Genomic DNA, 22,890 nt, shown 5'->3' with positions numbered 1-22,890 from the left:
ACTCTAGATAAGTTTGAAAAACACTTCATTTGTTAATATTGAAAATGAAGTACTGGCTGGTGCCGCAGCTCACTAGGCTAATCCTCCGCCTGCGGTGCCGGCACACCAGGTTCTAGTCCCGGTTGCCCCTCTTCCAGTCCAGCTCTCTGCTATGGCCCGGGAAAGCAGTGGAGGATGGGCCAAGTGCTTGGGCCCTGCACCCACATGGGAGACCCAGAGGAAGCACCTGGCTCCTGGCTCCAGATCGGTGCAGAGCCGGCCATAGCGGCCATTTGGGAAGTGAACCAACGGAAGGAAGACCTTTCTCTCAAACTCTGCCTGTCAGGAAAAAAAAAAAAAAAGAAAGAAAGAAAAAAGAAAATGAAGTACTTAAGTGTCAGCAGAAAATTTTCATAGAATAGGAGTTTAGAGCTGTAAAGCTCATTTTTTTTTTTAAAGATTTATTTATTTATTTGAAAGAGTTACAGAGAGAGAGGAGAGACAGAGATAGAGGTCTTCCTTCCATCAGGTGGTTTACTGCCCAAATGGCTACAACGGCTGGGGTTGGGCAGGCCAAAGCCAGGAGCTAATTCCAGGTCTCCCAAGTGACTGAAGGGGCCCAAGCACTTCAGTCATCTTCCACTGCTTTCCCAGGCCATTAACAGAGAGCTGGATTGGGAGTGGAGCAGTTGGGACTTGAACTGGTGTCCATAAGGAATGCCAGCATTGCAGGCATCAGCTTAGCCAGCTATACCACAGCACCTGCTCCAAAGCTCATCTTTTAAATGGCAAACAAACAAACAAACAAAAACAAACAACCTGAAGCCCAAATTATTTCTTCATTTCAGCTGAACAGGAACTAGTCTCCAGAGCTCCTGGCTCCAAAGACTGACTTTCCAGGATACCTCCAGACAGTTCCTGCTAAATGTGACTTTTAATCTTTCTAAAACCATAAAACAATGTCCAAGCACTTCCTGCTCTTCAAGGAAGCAGACTCTCTTGTTAATCTGCAACTAGCAAATCACTGTTTGAGAACTGCAATTTAGCTTTATTCCACTAATTAACTTTAAATTTGTGATACTTAAATATATATATAAGTTCCTTTACAAGTTCTTGTTTATTTTTGTGAAATACTAAGGCGACTTTTTTGTTTCTGCATAGACGAGGAAATACCTTCAAAGCAAGCTACCAGGTTCTTTATTATGGTTATTTTAGGGGCACATATTGGGCTTGATCAAAATCTATGTAAACAAGTCATGTTTGAACAGAGCTGTACTCTGTAAGAATGAAACACCACTAACAGAATTTCCTTCCTTATAAAAACAGATCAGACAAGAGGAGTCCCCAGCCAGTAAGAGAACGCGAGATGGGTGCAGATGTAGAAATATGAACAGGCTAAAATAGCATCCATCAGTTGAATGAGGAAGAGGAAGAAGGCATTAAGGAGATAAACACACACACACACAGACATGATATTTGCATAAATCCTTCACACTCGGAGCTCTAAATCACCAATTGCCTAGACTCAGGGAAGAAATATTAAGGAAGCTGTAACTTCTGCATCCACACTGGCTAAAGCTGTCCTGGGCTACCAAGCAAAAAAACCACTGCATTCTTCACATTTCTCTTACCAGTTTCAACAAGAACAACGTAAGCCTTCCTTCTCTAGTAAAAAAAGTGAGCAGTGTTTTTAGTCTTTAGCCCTACAGTGTGTGTCTTGAAACTCGAGGACACAGCCTGCATCGCTGGCGGTGACATATGAATGGGTTTCTCATTTTGTCTCCGGCCAGTTCTGCAAGAACAGTGTTGATTCTTGAAAGCCAGAGGAAAGGGTGATGCTGAACCATGTTCTCCCAGCACCCCTTACCCTTCCAAAACCTTGAAAGTCCTGCAATGAATGTAATGATCTGAATTTCAGAGTCTTTGGAAAAGGGGGCTCTAGGCACCTAAGGAACGAGTGAATTACAACAGATGAGTGAAATCAGAGCCTGGGTCTGGGTCATATCAGAAAAAGGTAACTTGTTTATGGTGGAATTTCTGAACTTTTCTAGATCTATGCCCCAGCTGTGAATTTGCAGAAATAAAACAGGAGATACACAGGTTGCTTTTAGTCTCCCTTGGGGCTCTTGCCATTTACATCAGATCACCTGCCTCCTATGGAAATGTGCTCAAGCCTTCTTTCCCACTCCTTACAAACAGATTCACCCCTACCTTCACTCTTCAGGTCAAAGGCTGACAGAAGTAAGAACACTCACAATCTCCAGACTCACCTAACACACACCCAGGAGGCACTAAAGCCATCTAACAAATATTTGTGAGTTTACTACGTACCAGGTGTGAGGATAAAAAAAAAAAAAAAAAAAGGACTCAAAGGACTCACAGACCAGCAGCATAACTCATAATCACCTCAAACTCAGGGGACAGTGTAAGTACACTGCAGGGGGGAGAAAGACCAGGGGACGGAGCATGACCTCATCACTGACCACCCAGACTGCAGCACGTGGCTGGTCTCCCCGCTACCAGCTACCAAACTCTTTCCTTTTCAATCTGCCCTGCATTTCAGCTGAGAACCAAATCTAGAATTCCACTTTTAAGAGGCTTCAAAGACTCCCTCCTGCTCATCACACCTCCTTAGAGAAGTCTTCCACAGGGTAGCTCCTGCTCAATATGGCTCCCTTCTGTCAATCCCTTTTGGAGAGGTAGGAGCCAAACCTAATTCAAGTGTCTGCTCCTCGACCCCTGAGCAGGCTTCATTCTAGGCACTTTCTAAACACCGTGCCCTCTGTGTCAATTCAGACCCATTAACTGTCAAGACATTCGGTCAGACCTCCGCATTAGCGTGCTTCCTAACACCGGGCATGCTATTTCCCAGGGTAGTTTTAACATTCCCATCCCAAACAGATGTTCCTCTTCCCAGCCACCCGTAGTGCAATCAGAGGAAATCGCCTTGCAGCTCGGGCTCGGGCGTCCCAACATCGCGTCTTGTAAGAGACGGAGAGAGGGGTTTGGGGCGGTTGCAAACTACGAAGAGGAAAAAAAGCAAGCGAGCAAGAGGGAGAAGCGAAGGTCTGTGCTCCGGGAGGAGCCGGGAGAGCGCGGGGAGAAGAGACCCCCAGGAATGACTGCTTGAGGGAGGGCAGAAGAAGGCTGTGGACTAGGGACTCTGGATAAGGAAGAGGTCGCCAACCCCGGTTAAGGGTGGACAGGTTCCGCCGTCAAACAAAGACGCCGAGAGTCGGAAGGTGAGGCTGGAGAGGCTGCTGAGATCCGGGCATCTCCGAAGGTCGAGCGGCAAGGAAGCGCGCCGGGACACGACGCGGGCCTGGGGAGATGCGGTTGCCAAGAGGGACGAGGTAGGTGACCAGGACGGCTCTAGGGCGAGCGGTTATGGGGCACGGCTTCTAAGGGGGCGCGGGGGCGGGGAGGTGTTTTTGAGTGGGATCGTGTCCCAAACGGAGAAACGTTCCCCACGGCAGTGCTCTCCGAAAAGGGAAATCGCGGGGATGCGGACAACGTTCAAGGGTTGAGGGACCAGCATTTCCCAGCCCCAGCCCGGCTTCCCTACACACTCACCGCGTCTCCTCCAAACGCCACCGCTCCAGCTGCAGCTACCGGCTGGCGCAGCCGCACAGAGCGCGCCCCGCCCCACGTGACTCGACCAAGCCCGGCCCCTCCCACGTGACCCACAAGGCACGCCCACCCCGGCCTTCCTTACGTCACTGTGCTCCACGTGCGTTGGCTTTACCCCGCCCTCCTTTCAAGATGGCGGTGCTTGGTTGTGGTGCGTCCGGCCTCCGGGCCAGGGGTCGTTTGGGGAGTCTCTTCCCTGTCGTCTCAAAACCATTTTGTTCAGCCGCTGCTGCGTCTAGGCCCCTGGATGCTCAACGATTAGCGGAGAAGCTCCGAGCCCAGAAACGGGAAGAAAAGCTGAAGGAGCGGGTGAGGACCACAACTCCCGAGAGGCAGTGCGCTCACCGGTTTCCCTGGCGGGGAGAGAGGCCGGAGGGTCCTCTGACGGATAGTAAGTAGGTGTTGAGGACAGATGGTGGGACAGCGGGGAGAAAGCGGAGGGGAGCGGTGTCTTCCCGCGGCCTGGATCCTCAGCTTCTGCCAGGCTCAGCCCTGACCCCCGCGTGGGTACGCAGGCAGGACGTGAACTACCCACGCGCTCGAGGTACCGAGGAAGGTGCGAGCGGGAGGCAGAGGCACCCCTTCCCAGCCTTCCTCACCAGGCGTTTCCCCTGCTGCTGCTGCTGTCGTCTCCCCAGGTGCCCACAAACCCTGTTCAGCGGAGGGTGCGAGAGTTAGCGCGATTCACAAAGCAGCTGCAGCGAGTCCACCCGAACGTGCTTGCCAAGGCACTGAGCCGAGGGATCCTCCACCAGGACAAGGACCTTGTGGTCATCAGCAAGCCCTATGGTCTGCCTGTGCACGGTAAGGGCCCTGTGGGAAAGGGGCGGGGAGCTGCTGCTGCTGCTTTGCGCTGCCGGAGGCAACGCTGACACACCAGCCCCAAACCCTTGCTTTCAGGTTAATCGAGGCTTTGCAGAGTGTTAGCCTATCTAAGACACTATTGAGTGAGGGCCGGCGCTGTGGTGCAATGGGTTAACGCCCTGGCCTGAAGCCCCAGCACCCATGTGGGAGACCCAGAAGAAGCTCCCGGCTCTTGGCCCCTGGCCTTGGATCCGTGCAGCTCCAGCCATTGCGGCCAATTGGGAAGTGAACTAGCGGATGGAAGACCTCTCTCTCCCTCCCCCTCTCCCCCCTCCCCCTCTCCCCCCTCCCCCTCTCCCCCCTCCCCCCCTCCCCCTCTCCCCTCCCTCCCTCTCTCCCTCTCCTATCTCTTTGTAACTGACTTTTTTTTATTTTTTTGACAGGCAGAGTGGACAGTGAGAGAGAGACAGAGAGAAAGGTCATCCTTTTCTGTTGGTTCACCCCCAAATGGACGCTGCGGCCGGTGTGCTGCAGCCAGCGCACCGCGCTGATCCGAAGCCAGGAGCCAGGTGCTTCTCCTGGTCTCCCATGTGGGTGCAGGGCCCAAGGACTTGGGCCATCCTCCACTGCACTCCCGGGTCACAGCACAGAGCTGGCCTGGAAGAGGGGCAACCGGGACAGAATCCGGCGCCCCGACCGGGACTAGAACCCAGTGTGCCGGCGCTGCAAGGCGGAAGATTAGCCTGTTGAAACACGGCACCGGCACTGACTTTCAAATAAATAAATAAATAAAAAGAAAAAGAAGAGACACCGTTGAGGATGCACAGATAAGTAAGACAGTTCTCACCTTCTGAACTGTGGACAGTCAGCAGTGATTGCCCAAGATACTCCGTGTGTGCAGGCCCGCACAGGGATCGCTGCAGAGAAATAAAAAAACTGTGCTTTTGGCCTTCAGGTCAGTTTCCAACAAAACTAGGGAAGAGAAAATAATATATAACAAAAGGAAAAAAATGAAAGGAATGGGTATTTGTGTATTAGTGTGTACCCAACATAAAAACTCCAGAGTGCCTGGAACTGAATAGACACTCAGATGTCCTTGAGTAAATGTTGAATGTAGTTGTTGGGAACAGCCGAGTTGAGTCAGGGAAGATTGATAGAAAAAAAGAATTTGGCCGGTGCTGCGGCTCAATAGGCTAATCCTCTGCCTGCGGTGCCGGCACACCGGGTTCTAGTCCCGGTCGCTCCGTTGCTCCTCTTTCTGTCCAGCTCTCTGCTGTGGCCTGGAAGTGCAGTGGAGGATGGCCCAAGTGCTTGGGCCCTGCACCCACATGGGAGACCAGGAGAAGCACCTGGCTCCTGGCTTCGGATCAGTGCGGGGTGCCGGCCGCAGCGGCCATTGGGGGTGAACCAACGGCAAAAGGAAGACCTTTCTCTCTGACTCTCTCACTGTCCACTCTGCCTGTCAAAAAAAAAAAAGAAAAGAGAAAAAAAAAAAAAAGAATTTGTGTTGCGGAGGGAAAAAGCATGTTATAGCTAGAACATGATGCTTTGGGGGAAGTGTGGAATTGATCGTACATGAAGAAAAAGAATGAAAGCAGTAATCTGTCCAAGGTCAAATGGCATGTGAGTGAACTAGAACCCAGGAATGCCTAATCCCCAAGCCCATCTTCTTCTTCTTCTTCTTCTTCTTTTTTTTTTTTTTTAAAAGAATTTATTTATTTGAGACAGAGTTACAGAGAGAGGTAGAACCAGAGAGAGAGGTCTTCCATTCCGCTGGTTCACTCCCCAAATGACCGCAGTGGCCAGAGCTGAGCTGACCCGACCCGAAGCTAGAAACCAGGAGCTTCTTCCAGGTCTCTCACACGGTGCAGGGGCCCAAGGACCTGGGCCATTTTCCACTGCTTTCCCAGGCCATAGCAGAGAGCTAAATTGGAAGAGGAGCAACCAGGACGCAAACCAGTGCCACATGGGATACCAGTGCTGCAGGCTGGGGCTTTAACCCACTATGCCACAGTGCTGGCCCCCAACCCCATCTTCTTAACCGCTCTCCTATAATGCCACAGGAGGGCCCAAGGTCTTGCCAGGTGTGTCTAATAAGAATGCCACATGCTCTAGGACTGTGCTTCTCATTCTTTAATATGCTTTTTAAAAATTTATTTTTTTATTTGAGAGGCAGAGAGAGAGAGATCGAGCTCCTCCATCTCCTGATTCACTCCCCAGAGGGCTGCAATGGCCAGGGCTGAGCCGATCTGAAGCCAGGAGCCAAGAACTTCCATGAGGTCTCCCTTGCGGGTGCAGGGGCCCAAGGACTTGGGCCATCTTCTACTGCTTTCCCAGACCACAGCAGAGAGCTGGATGAGAAGTGGAACAGCTGGGACTCAAACCAATGCCCATATGGAATGCCAGCACTGCAGGCAGCGCCTTTACCCACTATGCCACAGCGCCAGCCCTTTTAATATACTTTTGAATCTCATGAATGCTTTGTTAAAATGCAGGTTTGAATTAGTCTGGGTTGGAGGCCAGAGGTTCCCATTTCCAAGCTTCCTAGACACAGGAGTGTTGCTAATCACTAAGCCACGTTAGTACTCTCACTGTAGAAAACACTGACTGTTTATTTAGTAGGGGCTTTTTTTCTCTAGAAGAGTTGCTGGATGAGATCTTCCTGGGTACTCAAACCTCTGGCTTTTCCCTGTGAAGGTGGCCCTGGGGTCCGGCTGTGTATCAGTGATGTGCTGCCTATCTTGGCAAAGATGCTTCGCGGCCAGAAGGCAGAACCCTTGCATCTGTGCCACCGGCTGGACAAAGAAACCACAGGCGTGATGGTGTTGACTTGGGAGAAGGAAATGGCACATCAAGTCCAAGAGTTGTTTCGAACGCGCCAGGTGGTCAAAAAATACTGGTAAGTGGCCCATGCGTGGCAGTAGAAGGGATGTAAATGGAGGCATCCCTTTCATGTGTTTGTGTTATGTAGCAGGAACTCCTGTAATACTAGTTGAAGGCACCATACCTTAATGAGGATATAAAAAGTATATAAGCATCCAGCACTGTGGCTTAACAGGCTAATCCTCCGCCTTGCGGCGACGGCACACCGGGTTCTAGTCCCAGTCGGGGCACCGGATTCTATCCCGGTTGCCCTTCTTCCAGGCCAGCTCTCTGCTATGGCCTGGGAAGGCAGTGGAGGATGGCCCAAGTCCTTGGGCCCTGCACCCACATGGGAGACCAGGAGAAGTACCTGGCTCCTGGCTTCGGATCAGCGAGATACGCTGGCCCCAGCGGCCATTGGAGGGTGAACCAACGGCAAAAAGGAAGACTTTCCTCTCTGTCTCTCTCTCTCACTATCCACTCTGCCTGTAAAAAAAAAAAAAAAAAAAGTATGTGATACAACTTTGGTGTTTCAAATATTAAGTCTGTACTGTACATAAAAATTATCAAAAATTTGTTATACAAATAATACTCTTGTGATTTCATACCTGTGCTAAAATAGTCAAATAACAAAGATAACAAAAAACAAAAGCAAAAAAATCCCTGGAGAATCTGTCCACTTTGCTATGAGGTCTCTTTCTTTGTCGTGGCAATCCCCATGATCAGTTTATATTTCATTCTTCTAGTTCTCAGTGCTTTTATGTTCAAGTCTACTGTTTACGGCCTCAGTGTATCTGTAACACACACACACACACGTTGTACAACTTAATATTATTTCTAACTGTGTCTTGGAGAATCTTTCTGTGTTATGCATATAGCTCTACTACTTTCTTAAATTACTTGAGAGACAGAGAAAGTTCCTGTCTGCTGGATCACTCCCTAGATGCCTACAACAACTGAGACTGGGCTGGGGCCACAGCCCAGACCTGGGAAAGCAATGCAGGTTTCCCTCATGAGTGGCAGGAACCATATGACTTGAGCCATCACCACCGCCTCCCAGGGTCTACATGAACAGGATGCAAGAGTCAGGAGCTGGAGCTAGGTGTTAAACCCAGGGACTTTGATGTGGGACATGAATGTCTCAGCCCATGTCTTAACCATTAGGCTAAATGCCTGCCCCATAGGAGCTGTCTCCTTTTTTAATGGCTCTGTGGTGTTCCAGTGTATGGATGGACGTTTAGTTAATCTCTCATTTTTCAGAGCCTATTTCAAAGAATATATGAATTTATCATCAAGTAAACTCCTAGAAATGAATTTGGTGGGTCAAAGGGTCACTGTGATACATCAGGTTAAGCCTCATGAGTGCTGGTTCAAGTCCTTGCTGTTCTACTTCCAATCTAGCTCCCTGCTAATATGCCTGGGAAAACAGCTGGAGGATAGCCCAAGTGCTTGGGACCCTGCCACCCATGTGGGAGACCTGGAAAAGGCTTATGGGATACCTTTGTCATAGGCTGCAGCTTAACCTGCTATGCCACAACGCTGGCCCATAAAATAGATCTTTTTTTATTCAATAATAGATTGTGTCCTTTTACATTCCCACCAGTCATAATTAGTACCCTCCTCCCTCTATGCCAACCAAAGCGTTTTTTAAAGGTTTGCCACTCTGATGGGTTAAAAAAAATGTAATTGCCATTTTTCTGTGTGCTAATGATGTTGACTCCCTTCTTTTTTTTTTTTTTTTTTTTTTTTTTTTATTTTTTTGACAGGCAGAGTGGACAGTGAGAGAGAGACAGAGAAAGGTCTTCCCTTTGCAGTTGGTTCACCCTCCAGTGGCCGCCGCAGTAGGTGTGCTGCGGCCGGCGCACTGCGCTGATCCGATGGCAGGAGCCAGGTGCTTATCCTGTTCATTTTTTATTTTTTTAAAAGATTTATTTATTTGAAAGGCAGAGTGACAGAGAGATAGGGATAGAGATCTTTCATCTGCTGGTTCACTCCCCAAATGGCTGCAACAGCTGGGGTTGGTCCAGGCTGAAACCAGGACCCCAAAACTCCATCCAGGTCTCCCACATGGGTTGGTAGAGACCCAGGTACTTGGGCCTTCCTGCACTGCTTTCCCAGGCACATTAGCAGGGAGCTGGGTCAGAAGAAAAAAACTGGGACTCCAGCTAATAGTTCGATATGAGATACCTGTGTCACAAGTGACACCTTCACTTGCTAAGCTACAACACCAGTCCCTCTTTTCATGCTTTATTAGCCTTTTTTTTTTTTTTAATTTTAGTTTTATTCTCAGGAGTAGACTTCTTTTGCCTATTTTTTAAAATTCCCTATTATTTTCTATTTCATTTGTAAGTATATTCATTTTATACTTTTAAATGTTAAACCTTCTTGTACTACATTTTATTCATTTATTTATTTATTTATTTGAAAGAGTTTTAGAGAGAGCAGTTCCATCCACTGGTTCACTCCCAGATGGCCACAATGGCTAGGGCTGAACCAGGCTAAATCCAGAAGCCAGGAGCTTTATCTAGGTCTCCTACATGGATGGCAGGGGTCATCTCCTGCTGCTTTTCCCAGGTCATCAGCAGGGAACTGGATCAGAAGTGGAGCAACCCCCAGATTATTATTATTTTTTTTTAATTTTATTTATTTGAAATGCAGAGCCACAGAGAGAGGGGGAGAGACAGAAAGAGAGAGATCTTCCATCTACTGGTTCACTCCCTGAATGGCTACTGCAAGCAGGTCTTTGCCAGGCCTAAACCAAGAGCCACAAACTCTATCCTGTTCGTCTCATGTGGGAAGCAGGGGTCAAAGTACTTGTGCCATCTTCAGCACATTATCAGGGAGCTGGATTGGAAGTGGAGTAGCCAGGACTTGAACTGGCACTCCGATATTGGATGCCAGTGTTGCAGGCAGCAGCTTAGCATGATGAGCCACAAGGCTGGCCCCAGTCTCAGAGATTTTTCAGATACTTCGTGATCTGGGTAGCCCTTTAAAGCTCTCTACTTTAGACCATGCATGTAGATTCTTATTCATTAGTCTATTTAATGTGGAATTGGCATCTTTTTTTAAATAGCTCCATGGATGACTCTGTGAAATTAAATTTCAGAGCCACTATAATAAGAGATTATTGATAATGGAGGAGTTCATCATAGTAGCCAAGAACTCAAAAAAATCTGAGTTCAACTCTCAGCAGTCCACGAAGGGTTAGACCTTTTTTTTTTTTTTTAGATTGATTTATTTGAGCCAGCACCGCGGCTCAATAGGCTAATCCTCCACCTTGCGGCGCCGGCACACTGGGTTCTAGTCCCGGTCGGGGCGCCGGATTCTGTCCCGGTTGCCCCTCTTCCAGGCCAGCTCTGTGCTGTGACCTGGGAGTGCAGTGGAGGATGGCCCAAGTCCTTGGGCCCTGCACCCACATGGGAGACCAGGAGAAGCACCTGGCTCCTGGCTCCGGATCAGCACAATGCGCCGGCCGCAGCGCACCAGCTGTGGAGGCCATTGGAGGGTGAACCAACGGCAAAAGGAAGACCTTTGTCTCTCTCTCTCTCTCTCACTATCCACTCTGCCTGTCAAAAAAAAAAAAAATTGATTTATTTGAAAGGCAGAGTTACAGAGAAGGAGAGAGGCAGAGAGAGAGAAGTCTTCCACCTGCAGGTTCATTCCCCAAATGGCCAGGGCTGGGCCAGACCGAAGCCAGGAGCCAGGAGCTTCTTCTGGGTCTCCCACATGAATGCAGGGGACCAAGTACTTGGGCCATCCTCCTCTACTTTCTCAGATGCATTAGCAGGGAGCTGGATCAGAAATGGAACAGCCGAGACTTGAACCAGCGTCCATATGAAATGCCGGTGCTGCAGGAGATGGTTTAACCTGCTATACCACAGCGCCGGTCTGTAAGGTTTAGACTTGATAACCATTTTCATTATCAGTCTTCATGGAGGAATTCACATCAATTAATTAGGCTTTGGTGAATGAGTAGGTTTGGTAGGTGAGATAGAGAAATGTGTTCTAGATTATGGAAATGACATGCACAAAGGAGTATGGCTTGCAGTCCAGTTTGGAGTGGGGGATGATGGGAAGTAATGCTGGAAAGGTAGGCCCCCACCCAGTACATGAGGGTCTCTCATATTAGATACAGTAAGTGGAAGTTGGAAGTAGACCATAGCAGGCAACCACTTAGCATTTGCTGGCTTAAACTCTAATAGCAGACTTAGTATATCCTGGTTCTGTTTTTGAATTTCTTACTAAACTTTGGCTTCCTTGAGCGCATGAGTTTTTGTCTTGTTGGTCCAATATGGATCTGATACTTACCGGAGTCAGTGAATATTTGCTGCCTGGACATTTTGGGGCAATGATGTAAAGGGTAATTTGGTAGTCACAACTCAGTTTAAATATAATGTATTGGGTACCAGCCAAACTGCCACCCAGTGAAGCAGGTGTACAGCGTGTGAAGTAGCACGTTTGGTCTGAGTGGATTTTTAACTTCTCAGTCAGTGTCTCTGCAATAGGCCCTTGGTAACCAGGAGAAGGACCTCTCCTTACGTTTAAGGACAGATTACATTCAGTCTTCCACCTGTGTGCAGTGATGAGTAGGAGACCACCAACAAAAGTGATTTGGGGCGAGTTACTGAATTGTGGCTCCTGTGACTTTGTTGGGCACTGTTTCTTCCTGTTTTACCTACCTTCCAAATAGGGTAAGAGTAGTCTTTTGAGTTTTTCATCAGAATCATTCATTCATCTGTTCTTTTATTTGTTCACTTAGTGTGCGATCAGAACATCTTTTATTATTTAAAAAAGAAAAGCAGGATATAAAACCATATTATCCTAGTTTAATTTTAATGGCACATATCCATTTTTAAAAAGACTGGAATAGAAGATCATGTTATTCATACAGATTTTTCTCTTTTTCTCCCAAATATTCAAAATTCACACATATGACTTTGGTAGTAAAAAAGAAATGCTTGTAAAGAGTAGCCAGCTCCCAGGCTAAGCACTATAGCCAGAGAACCACATGAGTCTCTCCGATCATAAGAGATGACCACATTAATGGTGAAACTCCAGTGTGAAATTTTCTAGGCAGCCAAGTCCTGGGAGCTCCTTCCTGGCTTCTCTGGTTGTCACAGAGATCCGTGTGTCACCCCCAGGGCCATCACTGTGCACGTCCCTGTGCCCTCGGCAGGAGTTGTGGATATTCCCATCATCGAGAAGGAGGTGCAAGGCCAGCGGCAACACCACAAGGTGGGTGAGCTGCCTCCTGGGGCATGGGTTTCTGCTCTTTCTTGGAAATCATGTCTTGGTTTCTTTGGCTTCAGATGACACTGTCCCCCAGCTACCGCATGGACAATGGGAAGATGGTGAAAGTGCGGAGCAGCCGGAATGCTCACCTCGCTGTGACTCAGTACCAGGTGCTCAGCAGCACTCTCTCCTCTGCCCTCCTGGAGCTGCAGCCCATTACTGGTGAGGGTGCCACCATCCTGCAGTGAGAAGGTTGTAACCCATACTGTCCAGCCTCCCCCAGAGCCTCATATGGGGCACAGCCCTTGTCTGAGCAGCTGCAGCTGACTTGGGTGAGAATGTGCTTCTGGTGCTAATCCGAGGCTGGCTAGACAGACGACTGTGTGTAGCAGAAGAATATAGTTAGAATACCTTTATTTAAAAATAAGCAAAGGGATTCCTCAAAAAATCACATTGAATTAATCTAGCAATTCCACTTCTGGGTATATAAGCAAAAGAATTAAAAGCAAGGGGCAGGCAACTAAAGTCTCTGTTTGCAACACCTGCATCCCCTACTGGAGTGCCTGGGATCCAGTTCCACCTCCACTTTTTTTTTTTTTTTAAGTTTTTATTTATTTATTTGAGAGGTAGAGTTACAGACAGAGAGAGGCAGAGACAGAGAGAAAGGTCTTCAGTCCATTGGCTCACTCCCTAAATGGCCACATCAGTCAGAGCTGAAGCCAAGAGCCAAGAGCTTCTTCTGCCACCTCCACTTGTGATACAGCTTTCTGCTGATGTGTACTCTGGAAGGCAGCAGATGGTGGCTTATGTGTTTGGATCCCTGCCTCCCATGAGGGAGACCTGGATGGGGTTCCTGGCTTCCAACTGGCCCAACCCTGGCTGTTGCGGGCATCTAGGGAGTGAACAGCCAGATGGGACATCTCTCTCTTGCTCACTCTCTGTTGCTCCACCTTTCAAATAACTAAAAAGAGGAAAGCAAGGACTGGAGCGCATTTCCACATCCATTGTTCATAGTTGCATTATTCCAAACAGCCAGAAGGTGGAGACAACCTAAATGCCCATTGAGGGAGGCGTGGAGAAACAAAATGTAGCATATGCATACTGTAGAATATTATTTTCAGCCTTAAATGAATTAAAGGAAATGAATGGCACATGCTACAATATAGGTGACCTCATAAGTAAGATAAGCCAGATACAAAAGGACAGACACTGTATGATTCCACCCATATGAGGTACCTAAAGTTATCAGAGTCAGAGAAACATGGAGTAGAATTGTAATGGCCAAAAGCTCGAAGGAGGAGGGTGGGGAGTTACTGTTCACTGGGTACGGAGTTTAAGTTTGGGAAGGTGAGAAAGTTCTAGAGACGGATTGGTAGTGATGATTACAAAATTATGTGAATATTTAATACCTCTGAATTGTATACTTAAAAATAGCTGAAGTGAGAAATTTTCTGCAGTTTTTACTATAGTTTTAAAGTGCACAAAGCAATGTTATCATAATTTAGTAAAATTATAAAAAATCAAGGTAATAGTAGATGCCAAGTTAATAATGGTTATCTATGGTAGAAAGAGGGAACAGTGATGGGGTTGGGTACTTGGAGTATTCATAATGTTTATTTCTTAAGTTGGCTGGCACTGTGTGGCTAGTTTATTATGACTCTACATACCTGATTGTAATTGGGACTTTGCTGGTTTACTGTGCTTTGATTTAATACGATTTGCAACCAGTGCCAGCAGTGGAGCATTCTGTAAGTCCTCATAAGCTTGCTTTTTTTTTTTTTTTTTTTTTAAAGGAATAAAACATCAGCTTCGGGTTCACCTGTCTTTTGGTTTGGAGTGCCCAATCCTTGGAGATCACAAGTACTCAGACTGGAATAGGTTGGCTCCCCAGGTAATATTGGTTTAATCCCTTTGTTCAAGCGCTACAGTACATCACAATAAGGAAGTATTGATTGTCTTCAGACATGGTGGGGTACTGGCTGTCTAGCTTCTGGAGACACTTGGAAGCAGTCAGTTGCTGTCCTCAGGGGGCTGCAGATCTGTTAGCAAAACCCTACTGCTTCTTTTGTTTGGTCTCAGGTTTTGTTGGGAGGCCATGGGCAAAGGAAAGGAGTCTTTCTGGAGGCTAAAAGCAGCCTTGTTTGTGGCTACTAAAGAACTGTGGTGGACCTTCCTCATGCTGTGATGTTACAGCCCAACCTCTTGGAGGGCCAGAGCTCCTTTGGTGTCGCTGCTTTTCTCCCTGACCCTGGGCTTTGAACCCTTTCTGGACTTGCCCCTGAAGCAAGCTGTGCATTCCCTGTGTCTCCTAGGGTGAGGTCAGTATTAGGTCCCTTTAGATGGAAGGCTTCTGACGCCGCATGCTGGGCAAGGATGGACCTTGGCCTTGCGCTCAGGGGTTTGTCTTGTCTTCGTGTAGAAGCTGCCTGCTGGCACCCTGAAGAAGCTGGGGCTGGAGCAGTCGAAGGCCCGCCACATCCCCCTTCACTTGCATGCCCGGCAGCTGATCCTGCCTGCCCTGGGGTCCAGGAAGGAGGAACTCAACTTGACCTGCAAACTTCCTCACTTCTTTGTACGTTCATTGAGCCGCCTGGGCTTAGAGATGCCAAATCAGGATCAAAATGACAAGTGAAGCTGGGCATCCGGGACTACAGTGAAAAAGACTGTTCAGTTTGAGCTCTTTGCTTTTAATGGATTCCGTTAACTTCTCACTTGAAAGAAGAGGCAGGCCAGGATAAGTTGAAGAAACCCGGCTGCTTCACGGCTTCAGTGGAGAGCAGTCTGTTTCCCAGTTGCCTGGCCACACTGTGGAAAAGCCTAAGGCCTGCTGGAAGTCTCCTTGCCAAGACGGAAGAGAGCCTGAGAGGACAGATCGGGGTGGTCACTGGAAAAGGAGAGCTGAGAGGCAGAAGCTATGGTCAGAAATGGTTTTCAGCCAGCAGGCAAGCCCTGCTGTCGGGAGGGTCTCCCCGGTTGGAGAGAATGTAGTGGTTGAGTGCCCGTCATGGAACCCGGGAATTCTGTCCAGCTGCAGCATGAGGACTGATTGCATTAGGGAACTGTGAAGGGTGATTGGGTGGGCGTGAGGTGGCATCTTTGGTGAGCAAGGGAAGCAGATGTGAGTGGCAGGGTCTGAGGCAGTGTGGGGACCATAAACCAAGGGACATGCCCAGAACCAGCGTTAGCTCCAGCCAGGTGTTGCCATGTGACAACAGATTTTCTCTTTTTTTTTTTTTTTTTTTTTTTGGAGACTCAGGGAGCCCAGATATTTACATGGGTATATCTCCCAGCACTTTGTCAGTTACATAAAAATTTGAAACCACTGCTTGGAATGCCCACATTCCATAGCAGAAAGCCTAGGTTTCAGTCTCAATTCTGTTTCCCATACCAGCTCAAGTACCTGCCACACAGGTGGGAGACCAGGATTGAATTACAACCTCCTGACTATCCCCAACTGTGGGTATCTGGGAAGTGAACCAATGGCTGAAAGATCTGTCTCTGCTTTTCAAATAAATAAAAGTATTTATTTTAAAAAATTATTTTTAAAAATAAGGATGTTTGGAAATCACTTTTGCTTATAAATATTAAACATCCTTTTAAAAATTAGAACATTTAATCAAGCACACAATAGGAACCATCAAACATCAGGTGCTAGAGTTCATTTGTAATTAGTTGCCATCTGAGTATTGGTGAAGAGGATCTCACCACTGCCAGCATTGCCAGAGAGAGGGCCCTGTATTGAGGGCAGAGTGGGGTTTTTGGCCTAGTGGTGAAGATGCTTTTTGGGGGTTCCACATTCCACATCTGTAGTGCCTGGGTTCAGCTTCCAGCTTCACTCCTTTTCCAGCTTCCTGTTAATACAAATGCTAGGAGGCAGCAGGTGACGGCTCGAGTAATTTGGTCCCTGCCACCACATGGAAGACCTAGATTGAGTTTCTGATTCCTGTCTGGCTTGGCCCAATCTTGGCTGTTGTGGGCATTTGAGGAGTGAACCAGTAGATGGAAGATCTCTCTGGCTCTCAAATAAATAAATAGATTAATAAATAAAAGGAATGTGGCAGAGGAGCAGGCATTAGATTTACTCTGGCAATTAAGGTGAAAACCCTCGGAATACCTGGGTTCAGTTCCTGGCTGTAGCTCCTGATTCCAGTGGTGATTGCTCAAGTAATCGGGTTCCTGCTCCCCTGGAAGACCTAGATTGAGTTCCTGGCTCCCAGAATATCCCCTGTCTTGCCCCAGCCAATGTGAGCATCTCAGGAGTGAACCAGCTGATGGAAGCCCTCTTCCTGTCTCTCAGATAAGAAAAAAAGTGGCAGGGCCGGCGCTGTGGTGCAGCGGGTTAAAGCTGCATCCCATATGGGCGCCGATGTGAGTCCAGGCTACTCCTCTTCTGATCCAGCTCTCTGCTGTGGTATGGGAAAGCAGTAGAAGATGGCCCAAGTCTTTGGGCCCCTGCACCCATGTGGGAGACCCAGAGGAAGCTCCTTGCTCCTGGCTTCAGTTCAGCTCAGCTCTGGCCGTTGTGGTCATTTGGGGAGTGAACCAGTAGAAAGGAAGACCTCTCTCTCTCTCTGGCTCTACCTCTCTGTAACTTTGTCTTTCAAATAAAAGTGGCAAGTGTGTCTGGGGCCAGGTGTTGAGGCTCCCGAGGTGATCTGGTCTGCAAACAGATGCTCTGGATGTGTAAGGATGACGTGTAGAATCTACTGTGAGGCCAGGCCATTAGGTGCAGTACAGAGCAACAGAGGTGGGGCCCAACCCTCCCTGAGTTTGGAGCATCGTGGGGTGGGGCTGGGGGGACCCATGGTGTGCAGGTGCCGGATGCAGGTGTGAGTAGGACTGTTGTGTGTTCAGAAGTGAACACTCCTCAAAGTTGCTCAGAGCAGGGGTCAGCAAAGATGCTTGGAGAAGGGCCAGGTAGTAAATACTTCAGACTTTGCAGGTCACATGAACTCTGTCGAAAGCTCTTCAAATCTGCCACTGTAGCATGAAAGCAGCCAAAGATACCACGTGAATGAATGAGCAAGACTGTGTTCCAGTTTTATTGATAAGCTCTGGAACCTGAACTACATAACAGTTTTCATATGTTAAACATGTTAATCTGCCCAGACTGCTATAGCAAAGCCACACACTTGGCTTCACCAACAGATGTTTGTTTCCCAGAGGTGTGGAGGTAGGAAGTCCAGAATCAGTGTTGTCAGGTTGGTTTCTCCGGAGGCCCCCCTCCTTGGCTTGCAGAGAGTCACATGTGCTTCTCTCTGCACACATCCCTAGTGCCTCTTCCTCTTGTTTGGACAGATTAAAGCCTCACTGTTATTACCTCATTTGTCTTTAATTACCTCCTTGAAGGATCTATCTCCTAATACGGTCACATTGGGAGTTGGGACTTCAACATAGGAATTGGGTAAGGAGGCATAATTCAGTCCTTGAATACTAAGGATTTTGATGTTTTTCTCCAACCATTTAAAAATGTAAAAACTATTCTTAATTTATGGGTCATACATGTTTGGGCTGCATTTGGCCTGCAGGCTATAGTTCGGCTGTTACTATTTCTAGTCAACCATGCTTCCCAAAGGAACAAGAACGTGACACAGGAAATATGGTAATGGACTGGGAGAGGGATGAAGAGGATCCCTGGCCTTCTAGGTGTTTGGGGGGGATCCCAGGTCCCTAGGGAAGCACCCCATAGGGCCCAGGCAGAGGCCCTTATGCTGCAGTCTGGACACGGAGCAGACCAGGGCTGCAGATGTCAGCTGTGGACAGGTGCAGAGGTCCACAGAAACCTTGCTGTGATGCTGGGAGCAGTGATGAGCGATGAAGCTCTTCCCATTTTGCATTCTTAGGCCTAACAAAAGGACGAAACATTTCCCTGATGCCCACTGGGATGTGGACTTCCTGAGCAGTACATCTTGTTGGATGCAGTGGCTGTCATTAATCATCCACAATAACCTGGGAAGAATGTCGCCCTAGGTTTATGTGGCCTGGCAAGTGGGGCTTACACAACTAAGGAGGTTGGAACATGCCCAAGATGAACCTGACCTATTTTGAAAAGTTGATTCGAACTAGCTAAAAGATTTGATTTAGTAATAAATTATACAGTTAGTTTAGGAAGATTGTTCCTTGGGCCTGCTGCTGTGGTATAGTAGATTAAGCCTCCATCTGTGATGCTGGCATCCCATATGGGCGCCAGTTCAAGTCCCGGCTGCTCCACTTCTGATCCAGCTCCCTGCTATGACCTGGGTTAGGAGCTGAAGATGGCCCAAGTCCTTGGGCCCTTGCACCCCCGTGGGAGACCCAGAAGAAGCTCCTGGCTCATGGCTTTGGATCAGCTCAGCTCTGGGCATTGTGGCCATTTTGGGGGAGTGAACCAGCAGGTGGAAGACCTTTCTGCCTGTCTCTTCCTCTCATCTGTAACTCTACCTCTCAAATAAATAAAAAAAATCTTAAAATAAAGTGGAGCAGCTAGAACACAAACCAACCCCCATATGGGATGCCAGCATCCCAGCTGGCAACTTTACCCATTATACCATAACTTCGACCCCCTATGAGAATGGTTTCTTATTTTTATTATTTTGAAACACAAGTTGTACATGCACGTGACTTAAAAATCAAACACTAGAGGTTTAAAGGAAAAAACTGCAGTTCTCTCTCTCACTATCCACTCTGCCTGTCCAAAAAAAAAAAAAAAAAAAAAAAAACTGCAGTTCTGTGCCCTCGTGGGCAATGCCTGCCAATGTTGTAGTCAGGAAGCTGGAGGGTAGCCCTGCCAGTGCCTGTCCCTGGGGCAGCCAGCAGCACCCTGCTCTTCTCCCTGAAGGAACTCCAGCAGTGAGGATTTTTCCCTGCTGGGTACACCCACCCTAAGCCCGCAGAGCACTTGGCTCAATCCTCCGTCGCATGCGTCTCCCACTCTGGGCTCCTTGTGCCTCCTCATCTGAACTTCCAAGGTTCCTTTGAAGGCTCAGACCCTGTGTTCCCCTACTCCCAGCTCCATCTTTGCACCCTACCTACCCCTCTCCCAAGTGACCTAGCAGCAGAGTGGGGTCAACTCTGTAAACCTCTGCTGTCTCTGACCTGCTCCCTGCCTGAGCCATTCCCTTTATCTGCACCTGCATGTGGTCCTCTCCCCTTGGAAGCTCCCTTGGGGCGCCCTCACTTTCTCTCCCAGCCTTGTCTTAGTTAATTGGTATCACCTGAATCCTGAGCGTTAACCTTGACTTTTTATTTTTAACTTCTTGTTTTTTTTCAAAAAACCTTTTAATCTTTTTAAAAAGATTTATTTACAGAGAGAGGGGGAGAGAGCGAGAGAGCTTCCATTTGCTGGTTCGTTCCCCAGATGGCTGCAATATCCAAGGCTGGGCCAGGCCGAAGTTGGGAGCCTGGAACTCCACCTAGTTCTCCTACAAGGGTGGCAGGGGCCCAAGTACTGGGCTGACTTCTGGTGCTTTCCCAGGTACATTCCATTAGCGGGGAGCTGGATCAGAAGTGGAATAGCTGGGACTTGAACCAGCGCTCATACGGGACGTTGGCATCACAGGCAGCAGCTTAACTTGCTGTACCACCACGCCAGCCCCCAAATCCACTAAGTCCATGTCAGTTCACTCTATAACCTGTTTCTTAGAATGCACGTTCCTCTTTCATCCTACCACCTCTGCTGAACACCAGCTTCACTGTCCCAACCCACCACCTATGGTGGGCTATATCTGGAAGGCAGAGAGACATGGGAATAGGGTCATTGGCAACCTGATAGTGCCACCAGACACTAGACGCAAGGGAGTGTTGAGGCTGTGCCTGGGTTCCTGGGGTCAGAGCAGTGGAGAGCCACTTCAACAGAATGAACAGGCTGGGGCCGGTGCCGCCGCTCACTTGGTTAATCCTCCGCCTGCGGTGCCGGCTTCCCATATGGGCTCTGGGTTCTAGTCCTGGTTGCTCCTTTTCCAGTCCAGCTCTCTGCTGTGGCCCGGGAAGGCAGTGGAGGATGGCCCAAGTGCTTGGGCCCTGCACCCGCATGGGAGACCTGGAAGAAGCACCTGGCTCCTGGCTTTGGATTGGCGCAGCTCTGGCCATAGCGGCCATTTTGGGGGGTAAACCAAGGAAGACCTTTCTCTCTGTCTCTCTCTCACTGTCTAACTCTGTCAAATTAAAAAAAAAAAAAAGAAGAAGAAGTAGAAGAAGAATGAAGAGGCTGATGGAGTCCCCATCCCCATGTTTTCTAAACCTGCTGCTCTTGGCTCCCGGCTGCTGTTAGCCAGAATGCCTCAGAGGAAGAACAAAAACACGGCCTTGTGTCTGTGCTTGTGCAAAGCAGGCCGTGTGGGGACACAGACTGCTTTCCCCCAGTAGGGTGCAAGGTCTGCTGGCTCAGAGCAACGTAGCCAGAGTCAGGGCAAATGTCACAAAGCCAGAGCACAGAGCACCCTGCCCTTGGATGCCAGCCAGCTGCCAATTCAGGTGTTCCCGCCGACTTCTTGTGATGGATCATTCACTAGAATGATTCCTCAGCAAAATTCTGTACTTACTATTACAGCTATATTATAGCGAAGAAATGATGTGAATCGGGAGGAAAAGAAGCAGAAGGTGAGGTCTGGGAGAGTCCCAGACATGAAGCCACCATGTTCTCTGCTTGGAGAGTCAGAACATGTCACTGTCTCAAGATGTGGATCACCAACCGGGAAGGTCACCCACGCTTCAGTCATTGGCTCCATGAATGAACCCAATCACCTGCCACTCTCTTCTTTCTGGTTCAAAGCCTCAACCATCTAATTACCTGATCTTTGGCATGACCAGCCCTATCCTGAAACTAGAGACCCAGGGTGAACCGCATTATTAGCATAAACTGAATAACAAAGACTTGGGAGGCTCCCCAGGAACCGAGGACAAAGGTCATCTTCATTATACAGCCTCATATTTCCCCTATTAGGGCTCCCTCCACCTAACTGTCCCCAATGAGTAACAGGCCTTGGTAGCTGTCTGCATAAAATGCCTCTACCAGGTGGAGCCTTAGGATCCTTTTAGGAAAGATATTTCTGTTTATTTCCTTCTTCACATCCCTCCTAGCACATCTCATCGGCAGCAGTGAGAAAGTGATCTTTTCTTTTAAAAGGTGGCAGGTAGGGAGGGAGAGACGGAGACAGAGAGATCTTACATTGACCAGTAAATTCCCCCACATGCCTGCAACAGCTGGAACTGGGCCAGGCAGAAGCCAGGAGCCAGGAATGCCATCTGGGTCTCCCAAGTGCATGGCAGGGTCCCAAGTACCTGACTCATCACCTGCTGCCTCTCAGGGTGTGCATTAGCAGGAAGCGGGATCAGAAGCAGAGCTGAGACTCTGATTTTGGATGCAGGCATCTTACCCACCGTGCCCAACACCAGCCCCTTGAGAATGTGATCTTAATTGGGGGTGATTCACAGTAGGGTGAAGCTCTTTCACAATACTTCTGTTTTTTCACATGACTTATACCCAAACACATCCTAAATGCACAGCTGACTCATGCCTTCTAGTCTATTTTAGTGCCCACACACCAGACATGTCTGCACACATCAGAACCCCCACACCACTTCAGTCATCTCTCAGCCCTGCTGGAGACTGACTCCTGCCCTTCACATCTTTGCCTACTCCCGGCTCACTCCAGAGGAACATTCCCATGGTGAGGAGACCAGGGAATAAGCTGACGTGGCACTCCACATGACAGGTGACAGTAGCTGACTTTGGTTGGGGCACGGTGGGTAGAGTAGGTGGCTTGGAATACAGCTTGGAAGTAGAATGGGCCCAGCTGAGAGTGTAAATGAGGGCCAGAGGAAGAACCAAGGGTGATGCCCAGGGGTGTTTGAGCAGCTGAGTAGAGAGGGTTGAGTTGGCAATCAGTGGAGCAGGAACAGGTTTGGCAAAGCCCTCTCAGTCGGACGTTACGGGAAAACAGCGGAGGAGAACATTAATAAGATAACTTGTTTTCACAATAACCTGTGAGCTCGGGAGCATGGGATCCCCACTCCCTTGCATCCTCATGGTAAATTTGGAGATTCCTAAGGAAGGAGGGTGGACACTTCTGATCTGGAAAAGATAACCCTTTGGGGAGAAGTAAGCATTCTACATCCCAAATTTCCACTGGAACCACCCTATAATTACATTGCCTCCTCCCAGACTGTGAGTTTCAGGTGGGCAAGCACCAAGTCTTTTTTTTCATCTTTACGCCTTCTACCTTCAAGCCCTCCACCTGTGAGCCCTCAAAGGGCAGCCACTGATTCTCTGTTCAGGCAGCCCTGGTTTGTGGGGAGCTCCGAGGTTTTGGAACCAGACGGGCTTGAGTTCAGATCACAGCTCTACTGCTTATTTGCTATGAATGAGAATCGTTCACTTAACTTGGAGCCTCCAAAATGAGTGTA

At 48.5% G+C, this 22,890-nt stretch overlaps 2 protein-coding genes across 6 annotated transcripts in view; one reads left to right on the top strand and one right to left on the bottom strand.

Moving 5' to 3' along the window:
* Positions 1-3,638, bottom strand: part of FAM118B (family with sequence similarity 118 member B) — a 52,044-nt gene extending 48,406 nt beyond the window's left edge. For 2 of the 3 annotated variants that reach the window (XM_062197319.1, XM_062197323.1), the window contains exon 1: positions 3,553-3,638. The gene's annotated coding sequence lies outside the window, so the exon portion shown is untranslated. The remainder of the gene's footprint in view (positions 1-3,552) is intronic. The other variant, XM_062197320.1, reaches the window with a different exon arrangement.
* A 74-nt stretch (positions 3,639-3,712) lies between these two features.
* RPUSD4 (RNA pseudouridine synthase D4) overlaps positions 3,713-22,890 on the top strand; it is a 33,719-nt gene continuing 14,541 nt past the window's right edge. Inside the window, exons 1-7 of one of the 3 annotated variants that reach the window (XR_009866424.1) lie at positions 3,713-3,918; positions 4,248-4,413; positions 7,111-7,312; positions 12,417-12,510; positions 12,585-12,729; positions 14,301-14,398; positions 21,035-22,454. Coding sequence is in view for 2 of the 3 variants with exons in the window: in XM_062197317.1 (XP_062053301.1) it covers positions 3,742-3,918; positions 4,248-4,413; positions 7,111-7,312; positions 12,417-12,510; positions 12,585-12,729; positions 14,301-14,398; positions 14,927-15,139 (1,095 nt within the window). In the remaining variant the exon portion in view is untranslated. The other 2 variants (XM_062197317.1, XM_062197318.1) reach the window with 2 other exon arrangements.

The sequence above is a fragment of the Lepus europaeus genome, chromosome 7, assembly GCF_033115175.1.
Source record: "Lepus europaeus isolate LE1 chromosome 7, mLepTim1.pri, whole genome shotgun sequence".
In the NCBI taxonomy this organism is placed as follows: Eukaryota; Metazoa; Chordata; class Mammalia; order Lagomorpha; family Leporidae; genus Lepus; species Lepus europaeus.
The sequence above is the reverse complement of the archived record's forward strand: the minus strand, read 5'-3'. Positions and strand labels throughout refer to the sequence as shown.